Consider the following 16,175-nt stretch of genomic DNA (forward strand, 5'->3'; position numbering starts at 1 on the left):
ATTAATTTTAAAAATGGGAAATATAAATTTTAGACTGAAACTAAATAAAAATGGTAAAAATGTTGCCTTGGAAGCTAACTGAAATCAGTTCAATTAATAAAATTAGTAACTGAAATAAAACTAGAACAGAAATTAATTCTAAAAAAGAAACATTTAAAAATATTTTTAAAAGAACAATAAACACAAAAAATCTAATAAAAATAAACTAAAAATTAAAATGAAATCAAAACCAAAAATACAAAAAAGGCTATTTCAAAATATTAATGAAAACTATCACCGGACATAAATAATACTAAAATGACTGAAAATGAAAATTATTAAGGACTCATCCTCATTCATATTATTTTTAATAAACATAAAATGGACCTTGAAAGTTTTAGCTCTCGCTTAACCTCGAGTTAAGGCTTCTTTCAAAGCAGCAATTTACTCATTCTCAATGATAATATTGTTTATATGGAATACCAAAGAGACATTATGAAGAATCTTGGAACAGCACACATTCTGCTGCTGTCTGCTGGAAATACAACACCCATAGACCCACAGTGTTCTGTTCATTCACCTGAACCACAGAGCCGGAGATAGAGAAGGTGACCTCACAGGTAAGAAGAAAGACACTGCGGCAAAACCTCCACCATCTGCTGCTCGCGCTGACACACACACACACACACACACACGTCTCCAAATAGAGGCTTCAGCTCAATGCTGAACCTTCTGCATTATATGACAAGCAGGGTTATTATAGCAGACTCAAACCAAAACCATAAAAAACACTTCTGTTGCTGTTGAAAAATAGATTTATTTTAAGCTAGATGCCACTAGAAAATAAATACAAAATAACTCAAATAAAAATGGAAACTCATAAAAATGACCAAAAAAAAGAGAAAGAAAATCACTTTAACCAAAATCAAAATGAAAACAGAAATATTAAAATACATATCTAAAAAACACTTTTGTTACTTGAAATAAAATTACCATTAACTTAAATTAAAAAAAAAAAAAAAAAAACGCTAAACAATTTAGACAAACTAAAATAAAAACGATAACTGATTAAAAAAAAAAGACAAAAACAACAAAATTACAAAAAGAAAAAAAGAAAAGAAAATTTTAATGCTAAAATAACTGGTGAAAACATAACAGCAATGAATAGAAAATGACGAATAAAATAAACAACATGAATAGACATAACTAGGTGATAATTATCATGAGATCCTGAACATAATACAGATATGGTGAAACGTGAAGCTGTGACTGTCTCTGATGGAAACTCTCGGTCTGTGAGCTCTAATTACAGTAAACGCCAGCTTCCTGTGCATTCCTGCAGAAGAACGCACAAACGCCGTCAGCTTTTATCATTTCAACAGCAACAGCCACTTAAAAAGAAAGACGCTCGTTCACTGAGATCAGAATCAAGCTCTTTTTAACGTCTGATGTCTTTTGTCGATGTTGTGCTGACTTTATACTGATGCGTGCGGAAAATGCATCACAAAAGGTTTCAGTTACTGACGCCGTTGCAAAAACGCTTAATTTCACAGGCGTATTCACAGACTCCCATGATTCAATTATTCTGTAATGGAAAGCGCTCAACAGTCACTGTCCTCTTTTTCAGCAGAACTGGTTCAACACGTTCATTTTCTCCAAAGACACCTTCAAATATTCTTCAGTAAACAGTTTCAGGCCTTCAAGCAAGTACAAGAAGGAAAAGGAGTTTCGCTCTTATTTTATTCTACTGTAGAATCAGTCAGTTATTAGCTCTGTCAGTGAAACCAGAGGAACGTGTGGAAACCACTTCATTTCCAACAACCTAAACTCGCAAATGTAATTCTCAAAAAGTACTTTTTACAATTAATGCAAAACAAGAGGAAAGAAATAAACAGATGCTATGCAAAATACAGGGAAACTAATTATACTTTCTAAGCATTAAATATGAAATTCAATTTACATGCAAAAAAAAAAGGTTCCTATAGGGACTTGCAAAGAAAAACTAAACTTGTTAAGAAAGAACAAAAGTGTGAATACGGTCTACTGTAAGTTTGTGCCGCGGTGTAACAGATGTAATAAGAGCAAACAGATCAGTAAAGGAGGGATATTTAATTATATATTCACAGGATCTCTGTACCTAAAATCAAAGACTGAGGGAATAAACAGCAATGCAACGAATGCAGTGTGTATTTCTCTATACAACATAAATCTATAATTTACATAAATCATACACTAAACTGCATTTACATGGGAAAGTTGCTTATTTAATAACACAAGTATCTAAATATGTATTACTCTTATTATTAGGATTAGAAAACCGTTTAAATGCAAGATATTTTCCTAAGTGTCGAAGATGAACAGCAAACGTCAGAAATGAAATTAACTTAACTTTTATTTATATATATATATATATATATATAAGGTTTTGTTTTTTCTTTGTGCCGATGCTCAGGTGTAGATTATATAAGGGCAGTATATGGGTACAATGAACTAAATATAATGACAAAAGAATAAATTCATTTAAAACAGCAAAGCATCCTAATAAAAAAAAAAACAAGAATGGTCAAATATTATTTATTTGTAACTTCCTATATATATATAGTGATATGTGATGAGGCTGTGCATAATAATCAGTTCATTAAAGGAATAGTTCACGAAAATAAAAATGTCTTCACCCTCAGGTCATCCAAGATGAATTTGTTTCTCCATCAGATTTGGAGAAATGTAGCATTACATCACTTGCTCACCAATGGATGCTCTGCAGTGAATGGGTGCCGTCAGAATGAGAGTCCAAACAGCTGATAAAAACATCACAATAATCCACAAGTAATCCACAGCACTCCAGTCCATCAGTTAATGTCTTGAGAAGATAAAAGCTGCATGTTTTTAAGAAACTAAACCATCTTTAAGACGTTTTTAACTTCAAAATATGAGTCTGTAATTCATAACAACACTTCCTCCAGTAAAAAAGTCCATCTCCTGTTGTCTTCTCCCATCAAAATCCACCCACAGATTTATTTAGAGCTGTTTTCAACTGTTTTTGGTTTGAAACAGTGCAGATTTCTCTCCTCATTCAGACTTTTTAACTAGAGAAAACAACATTATGGATAGCGGTAGCAACGGTTTGAAGATAAAAATGTCTTCAATGGATTTGTTTCTTAGAAACATGCAGCTTTTCTTCTCAAGACATTAACTGATGGACTGGAGTGCTGTGGATTATTGTGATGTTTGTATCAGCTGTTTGGACTCTCATTCTGACGGCACCCATTCACTGCAGAGCATCCATTGGTGACCACGTTTTCAGCAAACATTCATTTTTGGGTGAACTATTCCTTTAAGAATCATTCCTAATGGGGTCAAAGTATAATTTATGTTCACCGTCAGTCAAGAAATCATGTGGTTCGACTCATTTTCCCCACATGTGACCCACAAACAGAAACAATCAAACGAAGGATTATCACAATCAACCCAAGTGTTTTAGCTGAAACCCCAAATCGTACCAATTCCCAGAATTCAGTGCAGCCGGTGACGGAGCAGAAGCTGCAGCCCTTTGAGTGGTGCGATGAGGACAGAAGCTCCAGGTTTGGACATGTGACTTACACACACAGACACACACCCGGTCAGGGCGAGTCCATGCCGAGCAGCTCGATGCCCTGAGAGTCCCAGTACAGACCCACTCCAGAGTTAAAGACCAGAGACCAGACGTACGGGATGAAGAAATCCTCCGGCTGCTCCTCCTCCACGTACTTAAACTTCAGCTCCGGAAACTTCTGCAGGAGAAACACACGTCTATAAACTCCAGCTCAAATCAAGCAATGCATCTCTACACAGACAACAACAAACTGGCCAACAGGTTGACCTTTTTATTGTGTTAAAAAGTCAGCGAAAAACCTCTCCAACCTTAAAAACATACAAGATATAATATTTTTTCTTCAGGAATAAAGAAAAAGTCCAAAGAAGCATTCACAGTGTTATTTTGGTATTGTTTATATACTAGTATAGTATTTAATTTTATTTTTTTAGCTTTTTTTATATTTTTATATTTTGATTTATCTTTAGCTTTATTTTAGTTTAAGTTTATTTTCGTACATTAGTAACGTTTTACCATTATTTATACTATATTATACCTCATGATTATTTGAAATAACAACAACTGATTTTTTGTAAATGTTTTTCAGTTTTCATTTTAATTTGAGTTTTGAAATTTGTATTAGTTTTTAAAAAATATTTCGATTCAGCACTTTTTATATTTCAGTTTTAGTATTTTAGTAAAGTTTTAAAGTTACAGTTTTTAAATCCCATATTTATATTTCATCTTTATTTTAATAAAATAATTGTAAAGATTTTTTAAAAGTTTTTTTTTAGAAATTACATTTTTAGTTAACACTGATTCAAATGAAGAGCACTGTAAGAAAGTGACAATTAAATTATGCAGTATACTAGTATAGTATTATTAATATTATGAATTAGCTTTTATTACTATATTTTCATTCGTTTTACTTTATGTTTTGGTTATGTGCTTAATTAGTAATACAAATGTTGAATTGAATTGTATTTTTATATTTTCAGTTTTAATTTTAGTTTTTAATATTTATATTTAATTTATTTTTATTTTACTAAGTTAAAATAAATTGCACTTCAACTTAAGCTTATTTTATTTTACTTTAGGTTTAATATGTTTAATCTAACATATTTTAGTATTTCAACTTATTTTATTGTAGTTAGTTTTTTTTAGGTTGAAATTTTTTCCTTCCATATTTGTATTTCATTTTACTTAATCTTTAATTAATAAAAATGATTTTAGTTAATAGTTTAGTTAACACTTACAATGCTGACTAACATTAACAGTGACAAGCATAACAATAAAAACACACAATGCATTTTTTTTCTTTAATTTTCTTTTCTTTTTAAATTTCTCACCATCTTGTACGATTTATACTATATTCAGTTTTGGTGTAAATGTTCACTGCATTCCTGCATGGCTTTTAATAAAAATGAAGCATCAATAAGCCTTAACGCTGAACTATTTCACCCTGAAGATCAGAAGATGAGACGGATGAGATATTCAGAAATATGGCACTAAAAAGACACAAAGATCAGCTCTGAGATAAGAGTTTCAAGTCAACATCCAGCATCATTCTCTTACGTGAAATGACTCATTCTGATGAAAGATTATAGATTAAAGATAAATATTTATACTTTAGCATAAGATGCACCAATGCAGTGTTCACTATCAAGTCCATTTTCCTTTCCTGTGGTTTTATTTTGATTGTCACATCAGTGAAGTCTAAAGGTCGAAGTTTCGTTCTACTTTTATATGTAAAAGAAGCACAGAGTGCAAATGAGGAGTGTAAGCAAGCATTGATAATGAGCGCTGAACACAGATACGCTGTGTTTGTTATCTGATTTCAGGTGAAGCGCTTGCAGTTTTGACGCAGGTGTAATTCCATCCACCTGTGAGGTAAATACACTTGGGTTTGATTGATTATATGACACAAAGGAACACCTCAGACGCTGCTTTTCATGTTTCAATACAACCCTCTTAACCTCTGGTAAAGCGATACGTGGCGCTAGTATCTGAGACGCTAGCGGCCGTCTCGAGTGTGCTAATCAGGTGAGGAGGAGACAGAGCCACAGGGTTCGAGTTCCTGAGCGTCTACATTTACACCGATGCATTTAGCCATTCATTAATCTTCCTTTCCAAAAACAAACAGGTTGGCTCAGTTCAATCAGTTTGGGTTTTTATGTCGTTTTAGGGTTATCTAAATACATAAAGAACAGAAATGTCATATCAATAACAGGCATGTTAGCAACACTGTTAGACAGTGACAGTGACTTCTCTAATATCTAATGTCACTTTAATATTGTGGGTGATGTCGCACATAACCAGTCAAGGAATGTTGCTATAAAAAGTATTTTTATACCTAAGGCTTCAACTGAAACATAGATCATTAGTTCACATCTCAGATCATGGTAATCAATTTACAGGACATTTTCAGCAAATTTTCCTCAAATTCACATATAATATAAATACTGTTGTATTGCCCTAATGAAAATCTAAAAAAAAAAAATCTACAAATAAATTCAAACGAGAATTATTCATATATTCATATTCATATATATATATATATATATGAACTCTATAAATGCATGAAAACAGTAACTGGAATCAACAACTTCATATTATTTCACTACTATATGTGTGTGTTTATATATATATATATATATATATATATATATAGACACATATATGATGCATATATATTGACAAAAAATCTGATGATCTATCCATAAAATTTACAATAAATTTAAAGTTCAAATTTTGCTTAATTTGAACTCAAGTTATATATAAATAAATAAATTACTTAATAAAACAATGGCAATAATATAAAATTAAAACAAATTAATAAAAAAATAAACACATTCGTAGTTTAAGAAAATGTTTTTTAAATCACGATCAAATCAGATGCTGGTGAATTAAATCAAGTCCCGCTCTATAATGTCTATCTATGCTAGCTATGGCCAGGGTTTCTGTTCGGTATCAATGACTGCTGAACAAACACAACGACTGACTCCTGCCCACAGGAAGATCTCAAACATATAGGCTGACTCTTTGGAAGAAGACTTTCTGAAACAGGAAGCTGTCTGTCTGTGGCTGCGGGTAACGCTGTTCTCTCTTGGCTTTATTTGCAGTACCACAGAAATCCTCCTTCCATGCTTTTCACAGGCCACGGAGGAAAAGAAGCCCAGAAGACATGAAGGAACTCCTTTCACAGGAACTTTACAGTTCCCCTGGAGCGATTCTGCAAACAAATGCTGTCATTTCCCATCCGTGTAAAAAAACAGGAGGCTGGTGAAACGTGGCTTTTCAACGGCTGCCATGAGCAGCTCTCTGGAAGTCCTTCTTTGCCACAGACATTTGAGAGTTTGTGGCTGAGAAAGCTTTGTAAAGGTTTACATTTGTGAAAAAAAGCAAACTTGCCAGCACATGCAAAAAGCATTTTATACAAACAAGATTTTCTTGTGGATTTACATGAATGAATATGCACTTTAAGACTCAAATACAAGGCACTGGCTTTGCAAATGAATTTGAATTGGATTAAATTGCAATGTGATTATATATATATGTGATTATATATATATATATATATATATATATATTTATAGCATTAATTATTAAATATGTATTTAAAATTTACTTAAAGAATGTATCTGATCCATGATCCCTGAAATGTGATAAATAGGTCCGAAACGGAGTATGAGAAACATCCCCAGTTGCAGTTTCTTCACAGTGTACTGTGGCTTAAATTCAGTGGGCCTAAAATGAACCATCTTGCTTTCATCAGTACATGAAATATTGCCCTATTTCTCTTTAGGGCAGTCAATGTGTACTTGGGCAAATTGTAACCTCTTTAGCACGTGTCATTTTTTCAGCAATGGGACTTTGCGAAGGCTTCTTGCCGATAGCTTGGCTTCACATAGGCATCTCCTAATTGTTACAGTACTCACAGGTAACTGTAGACTTTCTTTGCCATTTTGGCTATTCTTCAATCCATTCAAATGGTAGTTTTCAGTTTTCTTCCACACCTTTCTGGGTTTTGGTTGCCATTTTAAAAGCATTTGATACCATTTTAGCTTAGAAGCTAATTTTCTGCACTTCTTTAAATGTTTCCCCTCTCTAAACTTTTTAATCTAAGTATGCTTTTCTTCTGAAAAATGTCTGGAATGGACAATTTTACTCTGATTTTCAGATAGAAATGCACAGGTCAACATTTGCTGCCTTCGTCCATAAGGGCCACTTGTTTGACACCAGCTTTTTTACAGAATGATTTACCTGAATGATTTACTATAATTAAACTCCATTCTGCTATTATTTTGATCACGCAATATCAATCAATGTTTCAAATACACAGAATCAGCAGCATGCATGTCATGACTGTTGGGTCTTTTGGTTTTCTATTACTCCACTACACCTACTAGTAAAATATTTGCCATGTAGAAATATAATATTTACCAAAAACAGTGATTGATCTGGTTAGTGATGCTGAACTGCTATTATTTTGAACACAACTATATATATAAATAAATATATAAATAAATATTTTCTCAGTAAATATATTTCTAAAGGTGCTGTTACCAACAGATGTCGGTAACAATCCAATTACTCCATGCATACAAATAATGCAAAACAAATAAGCTCAGAAATTAAGTTCTCTGTAATAAAGTAGAATATCCCAGGGAAAAAGTATTGAACACATGATGAAATGGAAGTGTAAAAAGGCATGGAAAGCCAAAACACCAGCAGAAATCTATCCCTTTGTCAGTGGAAATTAATATTAGTTGGTTCAGTCCCAACTGATGGACTATATAAACATGTCACACAAGAAACATGATGGGTAAAAGCAAGAGCTTTTAGAAGACCGTTGCAAACTTATTGTTGCAAAACACACTGATGGCATTGGTTAAAGAAGGGTTTCTATACTTCTGAATGTTCCTGTGAGCACTGTTGGGGGCATAATCTGGAAGTGGAAAGAACTTCTTTTCACCATAAACCAGCCACGACCAGGTGCTCCTCGTAAGATTCCTGTAAAATCGTGATCAGAAGAGTTGTCCAAGGATCACTTGTGGAGGGCTTCAGAAAGACCTGGAATTAGCAGGTACAATTGTTTCAAAGAAAATAGTAAGCACTGCACAACATTTAGACAAGCCTGTGAAATACTGGAAGATTATAGTCTGGTAAGAGGAGACCAAAATGAAACTCTTTCAAAAACACACCATGCTTGGAGGTCAAATGGCACATCACCCCAAAACATCATGGTGTAGCACTGGCAAAATTCATATAATTGAAGGAAGGATGAATGGAAAAATGTAACGAGACATTCTTGATAAAAATTTGCTACCATCTACCAGGATGATGAAGATGAAATGAGGCTGGACATTCCAGCGAGACAATGATCCCAAGCACAGCCAAGGAAACTCTCATTTGGTTTCAGAGAAAGAAAGTGAGTCTACTAGAATGGACCATCCAATCACCTGACATGAATCCATCCTATAGAAAGAACTTAAGATTAGATTTTATAGAAGAGGCCCACAGAACCTTCAAGATTTGAAGACTGTTTGTGTGGAAGAATGGGCCAAAATCACACCGAGCAATGTATGCGAATAGTTTCTCTATACAGGAGGCGTCTTGAAGCGTCATTATCACCAACAAAGGCTTATGTACAACGTATTAAATAAATTTCAGTAAGTGTGTTCAATCATTTTTCCCTGGGTCATTCAATTTTATTATAAAGAACTTAAATTCTGAACTTATTTGTATTGTTTTCTTTGAATGGATAGATTACTTGGGGATTACTGAAATCTGGTTAAGATTTTATGTCAACAACACCTTTAGAAATATATTTACTGAGAATGGTGATGTGTTCAATTCTTATTTTCCCCACTGTATGTGTGGGTGTGTGTGTGTGTCTATATATGTGTGTGTCAGTGGGGAAAATATTTATATGATCCTATGCTGATTTTATAAGTTTGCCCACTTACAAAGAAATGAAGGGTCTGTAATTTTTTATGGAAGGTTTATTTTTACATATATAGATAGAATACCAACCAAAAAAACACAGAAAAAACACATTTTATAAAGGTTAGAAATTGATTTGCATTGATTTGCAAGTACTTGGTGCAGAAACCCTTGTTGGTAAGCACAGAGGTAAGACGTTTTTTGTAGCTGGTCATCAGGTTTGCACAGATTTTCTATAGGATTGAGGTCTGGAGACTGGATAGGCCACTCCAGGCCCTTAATGTGCTTTTTCTTGAACCACTCCTTTGTTTACTTGGTGGCCGAGATGGGACCAAGTCACACATGTGCAAGTCTCAAGTAAGTCTCAAGTCTTAACCTTCAAGTCTCAAGTAAGTCCCAAGTATTTTTTTCTTGGGCAAGTCAAGTCAAGTCAAGTCACAAGTTATGTCAAGTCAAGTCAAGTCAAGTCACCTTATTATTGTAATTTTACCTGCAGAATCTGATCTTAATAAAGTTAAAAGACAAGATATAAGTAACAGTAAATTAAAATAATTTGGATTTGCATTGTAAATACTCATGTTCAGTAAAATACATCATGGAATCAAACCAAATTTTAACTTCATAAAATTATTTAATTTTCACTTCTGCCAACAGAAATGTTTTACATTTTCAACATTGAGTCCATAAAACAAATAACAGCTAAACATCCAACAGACTCCTCTCTGAACACCCCCCCCCCCCCCCCTCTCTCTCTCTCTCTCTCTCTCTCAAACGATGTGACGTGACATGACATTCGGCCAAGTATGGTGACCCATACTCAGAATTCGTGCTCTGCATTTAACCCATCTGAAGTGCACACACACAGAGCAGTGAACACACACACACACACACTGTGAGCACACACCCGGAGCAGTGGGCATCATTTATGCTGCGGCGCCCGGGGAGCAGTTGGGGGTTCGGTGCCTTGCTCAAGGGCTCCTAAGTCGTGGTATTGAAGGTGGAGAGAGAACTGTACATGCACGCACCCACAATTCCTGCCGGCCCGAGACTCGAACTCACAACCTTTCGATTGCAAGTCCGACTAACCATTAGGCCACAACTTCCCCTCAAACACAGTTTACATAAAACATTAAACTTTCTTACATTTCTCCTCTCTCTCTCTCTCTCTCTCTCTCAAGTTCAAGTTCAAGTTGCTTTATTGGCATGACATTTGAGTTACAGTATTGCCAAAGCATTTAGATACAGAATAAAATATGATTACAATAAAATACAATATAATAAAAATAGCAGCAGCAGATAATATTTCTAATATTAATAATAGTAATTATATACAATTAAGAATATCAAATAAAACAGTTGAATATAATAAATTATCCCTTTCGTATGGTGTGTATGGTGTATAAATATTTAGCAGCTATTGTGACTGCCGTCTCATTCTCTCCAAGTATATAGAGTAGTTTCTCGGAGTCATTTAGAGACAAGAATGAAGGATTCAAAGCTTCAAACTGTGAGAAGAATGTTTCTCTTGTAGTGCTGTATTTGGGAAGTGTTTCTCATCCTCTGTGTGATTCAGCTCACAGTGTTTGCCTCTCTTCTCTCGGTAGCCAGGATCTTTTATGTCTACCAATCTCTATTTCCAAATCATGATCACTGAGTCGATATTTTGAAAGGATTTGTCTTTCTTTTAATTGCTTGAGTGATAAGTAATTTGCCAGTTTTGTGGTTCTGTTTAGGGCCGAATAACACTGGAGTTTGGTTTGGAGCTCAAATTCATTTTTTTTTCATTTTTCATCATAATTATACTTCAGATTTTTGTCCATTAGTTTCTGAATGTTGGGGTTGTGATTGGAGTCAGACTCAGTTTGGGTCTCCTTCATCAGGTGAAGCACGAGTGTGTTTCTCTCTCACTCTCTCTCTCTCTCTCTCTCACTCTCTCTCACACACACACACACACACACACACACACACACACACACACACACACACACAATCTCTCTCTCAGAGTACATCCGTAAGTCATTACCTCTATTACAAGGTATTGCACTTGCAAAATATAAGATTCGAGAGTCTTGTCTGCAAGCCGAGCACGATGTGGCCTATCCCACCATGTATGCGCCACCGGTATGCGCGCTCATAATGGAAGCAACGCGGTCGCGACGCACAGGCGGTGCGACACGCTCGACGCCTCAGGGGCGCAACTGCCCGAGCGCTTTGGAAACAAGGAGAAAGCGGCGCAACTGGCGATTTCCACGCGTTTTTAGGCGCGAATTATTGACGACAAAAGCGATGACCCTCGGTACCCCTCAAGCTGAGATGTTGATGTGATATCTGATCTAAGTGGGCGTGGTCTGCGTAAGGTAGAGAGGGCATGACTGATGGTAGTGGCCTGGTCCAGTCATGACTACGCGATTCTCAGCCTGCGCTCCAGCTGAGTAATCAATTTTATTTAAAAAAAAAAAAATAATTTATATATTTTATATTCAAACTGAAAACATAATGTGATTAACACTCAAGTCATTCAAGTCATCGTGTCTCAAGTCAAGTCAAGTCCCGAGTCTTTAACTTCCAAGTCTGAGTCAAGTCTCAAGTATTTTATTTTTTGTCAAGTCAAGTCACAAGTCCTAAAAATAGCGACTCGAGTCGACTCGAGTCCAAGTCACCAAGTCACAAGTCCCCATGTCTGCTTGGTGGTATGTTTTTGTCATGCTGGAAGACCCATCCATGACCCATCTTCAGTGTTCTGGCTGAGGGAAGGAGGTTCTCGTCCAAGATTTCAGTCCATTTGACCCTCAATGCGGTGAAGTCGTCCTGTACCCTCAGCAGAAAAACAGCTCCAACGCATAATGTTTCCACCTTGACTGTAGGGATGGTGTTCTTGGGGTCATAGTCAGCATTTCTCTCCCTCCAAACATGGCGAGTCGAGTTAATGCCAAAGAGCTCAATTTTTGTCTCATCTGACCACAGCACTTTCTCCCAAGCCTTCTCTGAATCATTTCGATGTTTTATGGGAAACTTTAAACGGGCCTGTACATCCTTTGACAGCTCTGTGGTCTTGCCCATGGTGGCCGGATAGGTTGGAATGGAAGATACAGACTGTGAGGACAGGTGTCTTTATACACCTAACAAACTGACATTAGGAGTGACTTCTTAAAGTGTCAGGACTAATCTGTTCCACATGGGCACAGAACCAATCTGTGGGAGCCAGATTGGTTGGTAGAGGATCAAAAACTTATGCAATGCAAATCAATCTCTAACCTTTATACAATGTTTTTTTTTCTGGATGTTTTGGGTGATATTTTGTCTCTATCAATTAAAATAATCCTACCATACAAATTGCAGACCCTTCATTTCTTTATAAGTGGGCTTACAAACTTACAAAATCGGCAGAGGGTCAAATCAATATTTTACATATAATTACAAAGTTTTATAACCTGTGGATATTTAGTGCCAGCCACAAGTTTTCGGATATTTGGAACTAGGACAAACAAAAGCATGTGTGTCTCCTATTTGCATGTGCTGCCAAGTGCACATTTATTCTTCATACGACCTGCACTACAGCCACAACATGCATGCAATTCATAAGATTTCACAAGCAAATTAGGACACTTTAAATCAGAGTCTTAGCCGGGAATAAAAGAGTAATCCATGAGAACACCTGCACAATCTGCTTTATTTTCATAATCCGACTTCAGATCTACTGCCCATCCACGTCACATAAAGAAAAACAAAAAGTCACTTTCCAACAGCTTCATGCTCTCTGATCCTCTCCGGTGGAATAAGCCACTCAAACCATCACAAGATTAAAAAGCAGCTGAAAACACACACTTCCACTGCATTCATGCATTACATGGAAATCAAATCCATCACGTTGGCATAAGCACCATGCAAATGCCACACAACATATACATGTATATCGTCTAATGGTGGTTTTCTAATCAGAATAACGTGCGTTTTGAATGATCTTTAACACCCTGCAAACCTTCTAAGGTCCCTAAGTGAAGAAAGAAGCCTGGTTGTGGTGTACATCTCAAATATTAGAAAGTTAGTATTTAATCAGACAGTCGCAGGAATCGAGAGCCAACACAAACAGCCCAAACCCAATCCAGCTCAACCAAACGCTTACAATATCCTACATAAAAAATGCAGGAAGTGGCTGGCGACGGGCCGACCTTGCCAAAACCAACAGCTGCAAGGTGACTGGTCCATCAACAGTGATCCGACCCTTCCCCGATCAACCTGAGCCGATCCAATCGGAGCTGAGCCGGAGCTCAGGTGAGTCACGGGCCAATCGACAGCAGGTAAGCTGCCCATCGGCGTTAATAATGCATCGGCATCCTATCATATTCCCCAGCACTCTCATTGTGCGAGACAGAGGCCGCATTGAAGCGCTTTCATATCTGACTCCACAGAAAGGGCTCAGAAGTTGGCTGGACTCGCTGACTCCGTGTCTGCTGGCTCGGCTACACTGCGGCTCTATTCACGCCCTCTCAAAGTCTGTCTGTTCCTTTCAGACGCCATGCGAGAGCACGGACCCGGCCTGTCACATGTGGGAGCACATGAAGAGACTCGCGTGATGAGGGACTCAAGGTCAAAAGGTCAATGGCTTTCAGGACGGCCAATGGCAGAACACAAGGGACGTTTAGTCCATTCTGTATTTTATTTTTAAACTCTACTGGTCAATGTGTCAAGAACACGTCAAGAGCTTGTCTTGGTCATATCTGTCCATAAAATCAAGAGAGAGAATATAGAAATTATGTTCTGCATAATTCATATATATATATATATATATATATATATATGTGTATATCTATATGTATAGCGACAGTGTTTTTTCTGAAAAATGAACAAAAAGTCTCATCATTCTAATGCGAAAGTAATTATTAAAATATGAATACATCATGGCAGCATTCCATAAATTTTACTGTAAAAAAAAAAAAAAAAAAAAAAAAATCATAAATTTCTAAATAAATTCCAAAAACATGTCAAATGAAAATAAAATTATATATATATATAAATTTCTATATTACTTATAAAATAAACTGCATAGAAATATACATTAATAAATAATATAAATTATACATTTCATAAAGAAAAAAGAAAAAAATATATATATAAATTTGTGTATATAAAAATTCAACTACAAAATATTTAATTAATAAACGTTAATGAATACACACATTCATTTATAAATTACATAATTAAATTTTATAAATGATATATACAATTGAACATTATACATAAATATCATATTAAAATAAAAATTATTACTTAATTTAATTGCAACTTGTAGCAAGAAAACATCTTCCAAATCACAACTCCCAATTGCATCATTTTCTGCTTATTTCCACTCATTTCTCTCTCAATTATGGTACACTACAGAATTTAGACGTGTTTGATGACCTTCAGACAAAAAAACCCTCCATTTTCATGAAGTGACTCAAACGAATCAAAACATAAAAGAAGAAATAAAGCGGTGCTGGAATTGATGTCAGAGTACACATGAGCTCCACTGAGGGCAGACGTAAACCCAGAGCTATTTAAACTCTCAGATGTTCTCTGAACTGAAGTCTTGCGTCAAACTGTTCTCTTCTACTTTTTATAACACACACAGAGAGAGACACACAGACATGCCCCCCCGGCGGGGCCCCACTGTTTCCTGGGAAGAGAAGGGCCAGACAGTGCCCGGGCAGAATTGGCTCATGGTTGGCTGCGCTCCAAGGTCGCCAGTCGGCTTGGCCCTGGTTTGCAGCAGTCAGAGCTTCACACATACACACACACACACACACACCACACACACACACACACACAGAAAACGGACAATGATTATTTTACCTAAGAATGCACACACTCATATATTTAACACACAATCACTGAGCTGAGTGAATGAGAGAGGGTTACTCACTTGTGTCTGATTCAAGACATTTACTAATAAGAATTTCTGCAAAAATGGATATTACACATCCATAATGGAGTCAAAATGTTGCTCCAAAGGCAAGTTGTTAGATTGTTTTTCTTCTTTAAAATAGCATGCAATGGTAAAAAAAAAAAGACTACTGTTTAGACTACTGTTCAAAAGTCTAGGGTCAATAAGATTTTTTGCTGTTGTCTTTTAAAGAAATTAATACTTGTATTCATCAATGATGCATTCAATTGATCAAAAGTGACAGTAAAGACATTTATAATGTTATAAAAGATTTCTATTTAAATAAATGCTGATCTTTTGAACTTTCTATTTACCAAATATCCTGAAAATAGAATGTATCACAAATTCCAGAAAATATGAAGCAGCTCAACTGTTTCCAACATTGATAATAACCAGAAATGTTTATTCAGAATGATTTCTGAAGGATCACGTGACACTGAAGACTGGAGTAATGATGTTGAAAATTCAGTTTTGATCACAGGAATAAATTACATTTTAAAATATATAGAGAAAAGATATATATATATAATAATATAATTTTTTAAATACACATAATATATACACACATACATACATACAGTACATACATACATATATATTTTTATTTTTTTTTATATTTAAAATGTTTTAAAATACTTTAATCAAATAAATGCAGCCTTGGTGAGCTAAAGAGACCTTTATTATAAAAAAAAATTCTAACCGATCACAAACGTTTATTATGAAATTAAACCAATTTTAGGTTGACTTAAATCAAAA

The 16,175-nt window shown here is 35.4% G+C and overlaps 1 protein-coding gene across 1 annotated transcript in view; it reads right to left on the reverse strand.

Moving 5' to 3' along the window:
* Positions 1–3,236: 3,236 nt before the first annotated feature.
* Positions 3,237–16,175, reverse strand: part of LOC132116909 (dymeclin-like) — a 65,581-nt gene continuing 52,642 nt past the window's right edge. Inside the window, 1 exon segment of the mRNA XM_059525801.1 lies at positions 3,237–3,749. Within this exon segment, the coding sequence (XP_059381784.1) occupies positions 3,600–3,749 (150 nt within the window). The 3' untranslated portion in view covers positions 3,237–3,599.

Source organism: Carassius carassius, chromosome 36, assembly GCF_963082965.1.
Source record: "Carassius carassius chromosome 36, fCarCar2.1, whole genome shotgun sequence".
Lineage (NCBI taxonomy): Eukaryota > Metazoa > Chordata > Actinopteri > Cypriniformes > Cyprinidae > Carassius > Carassius carassius.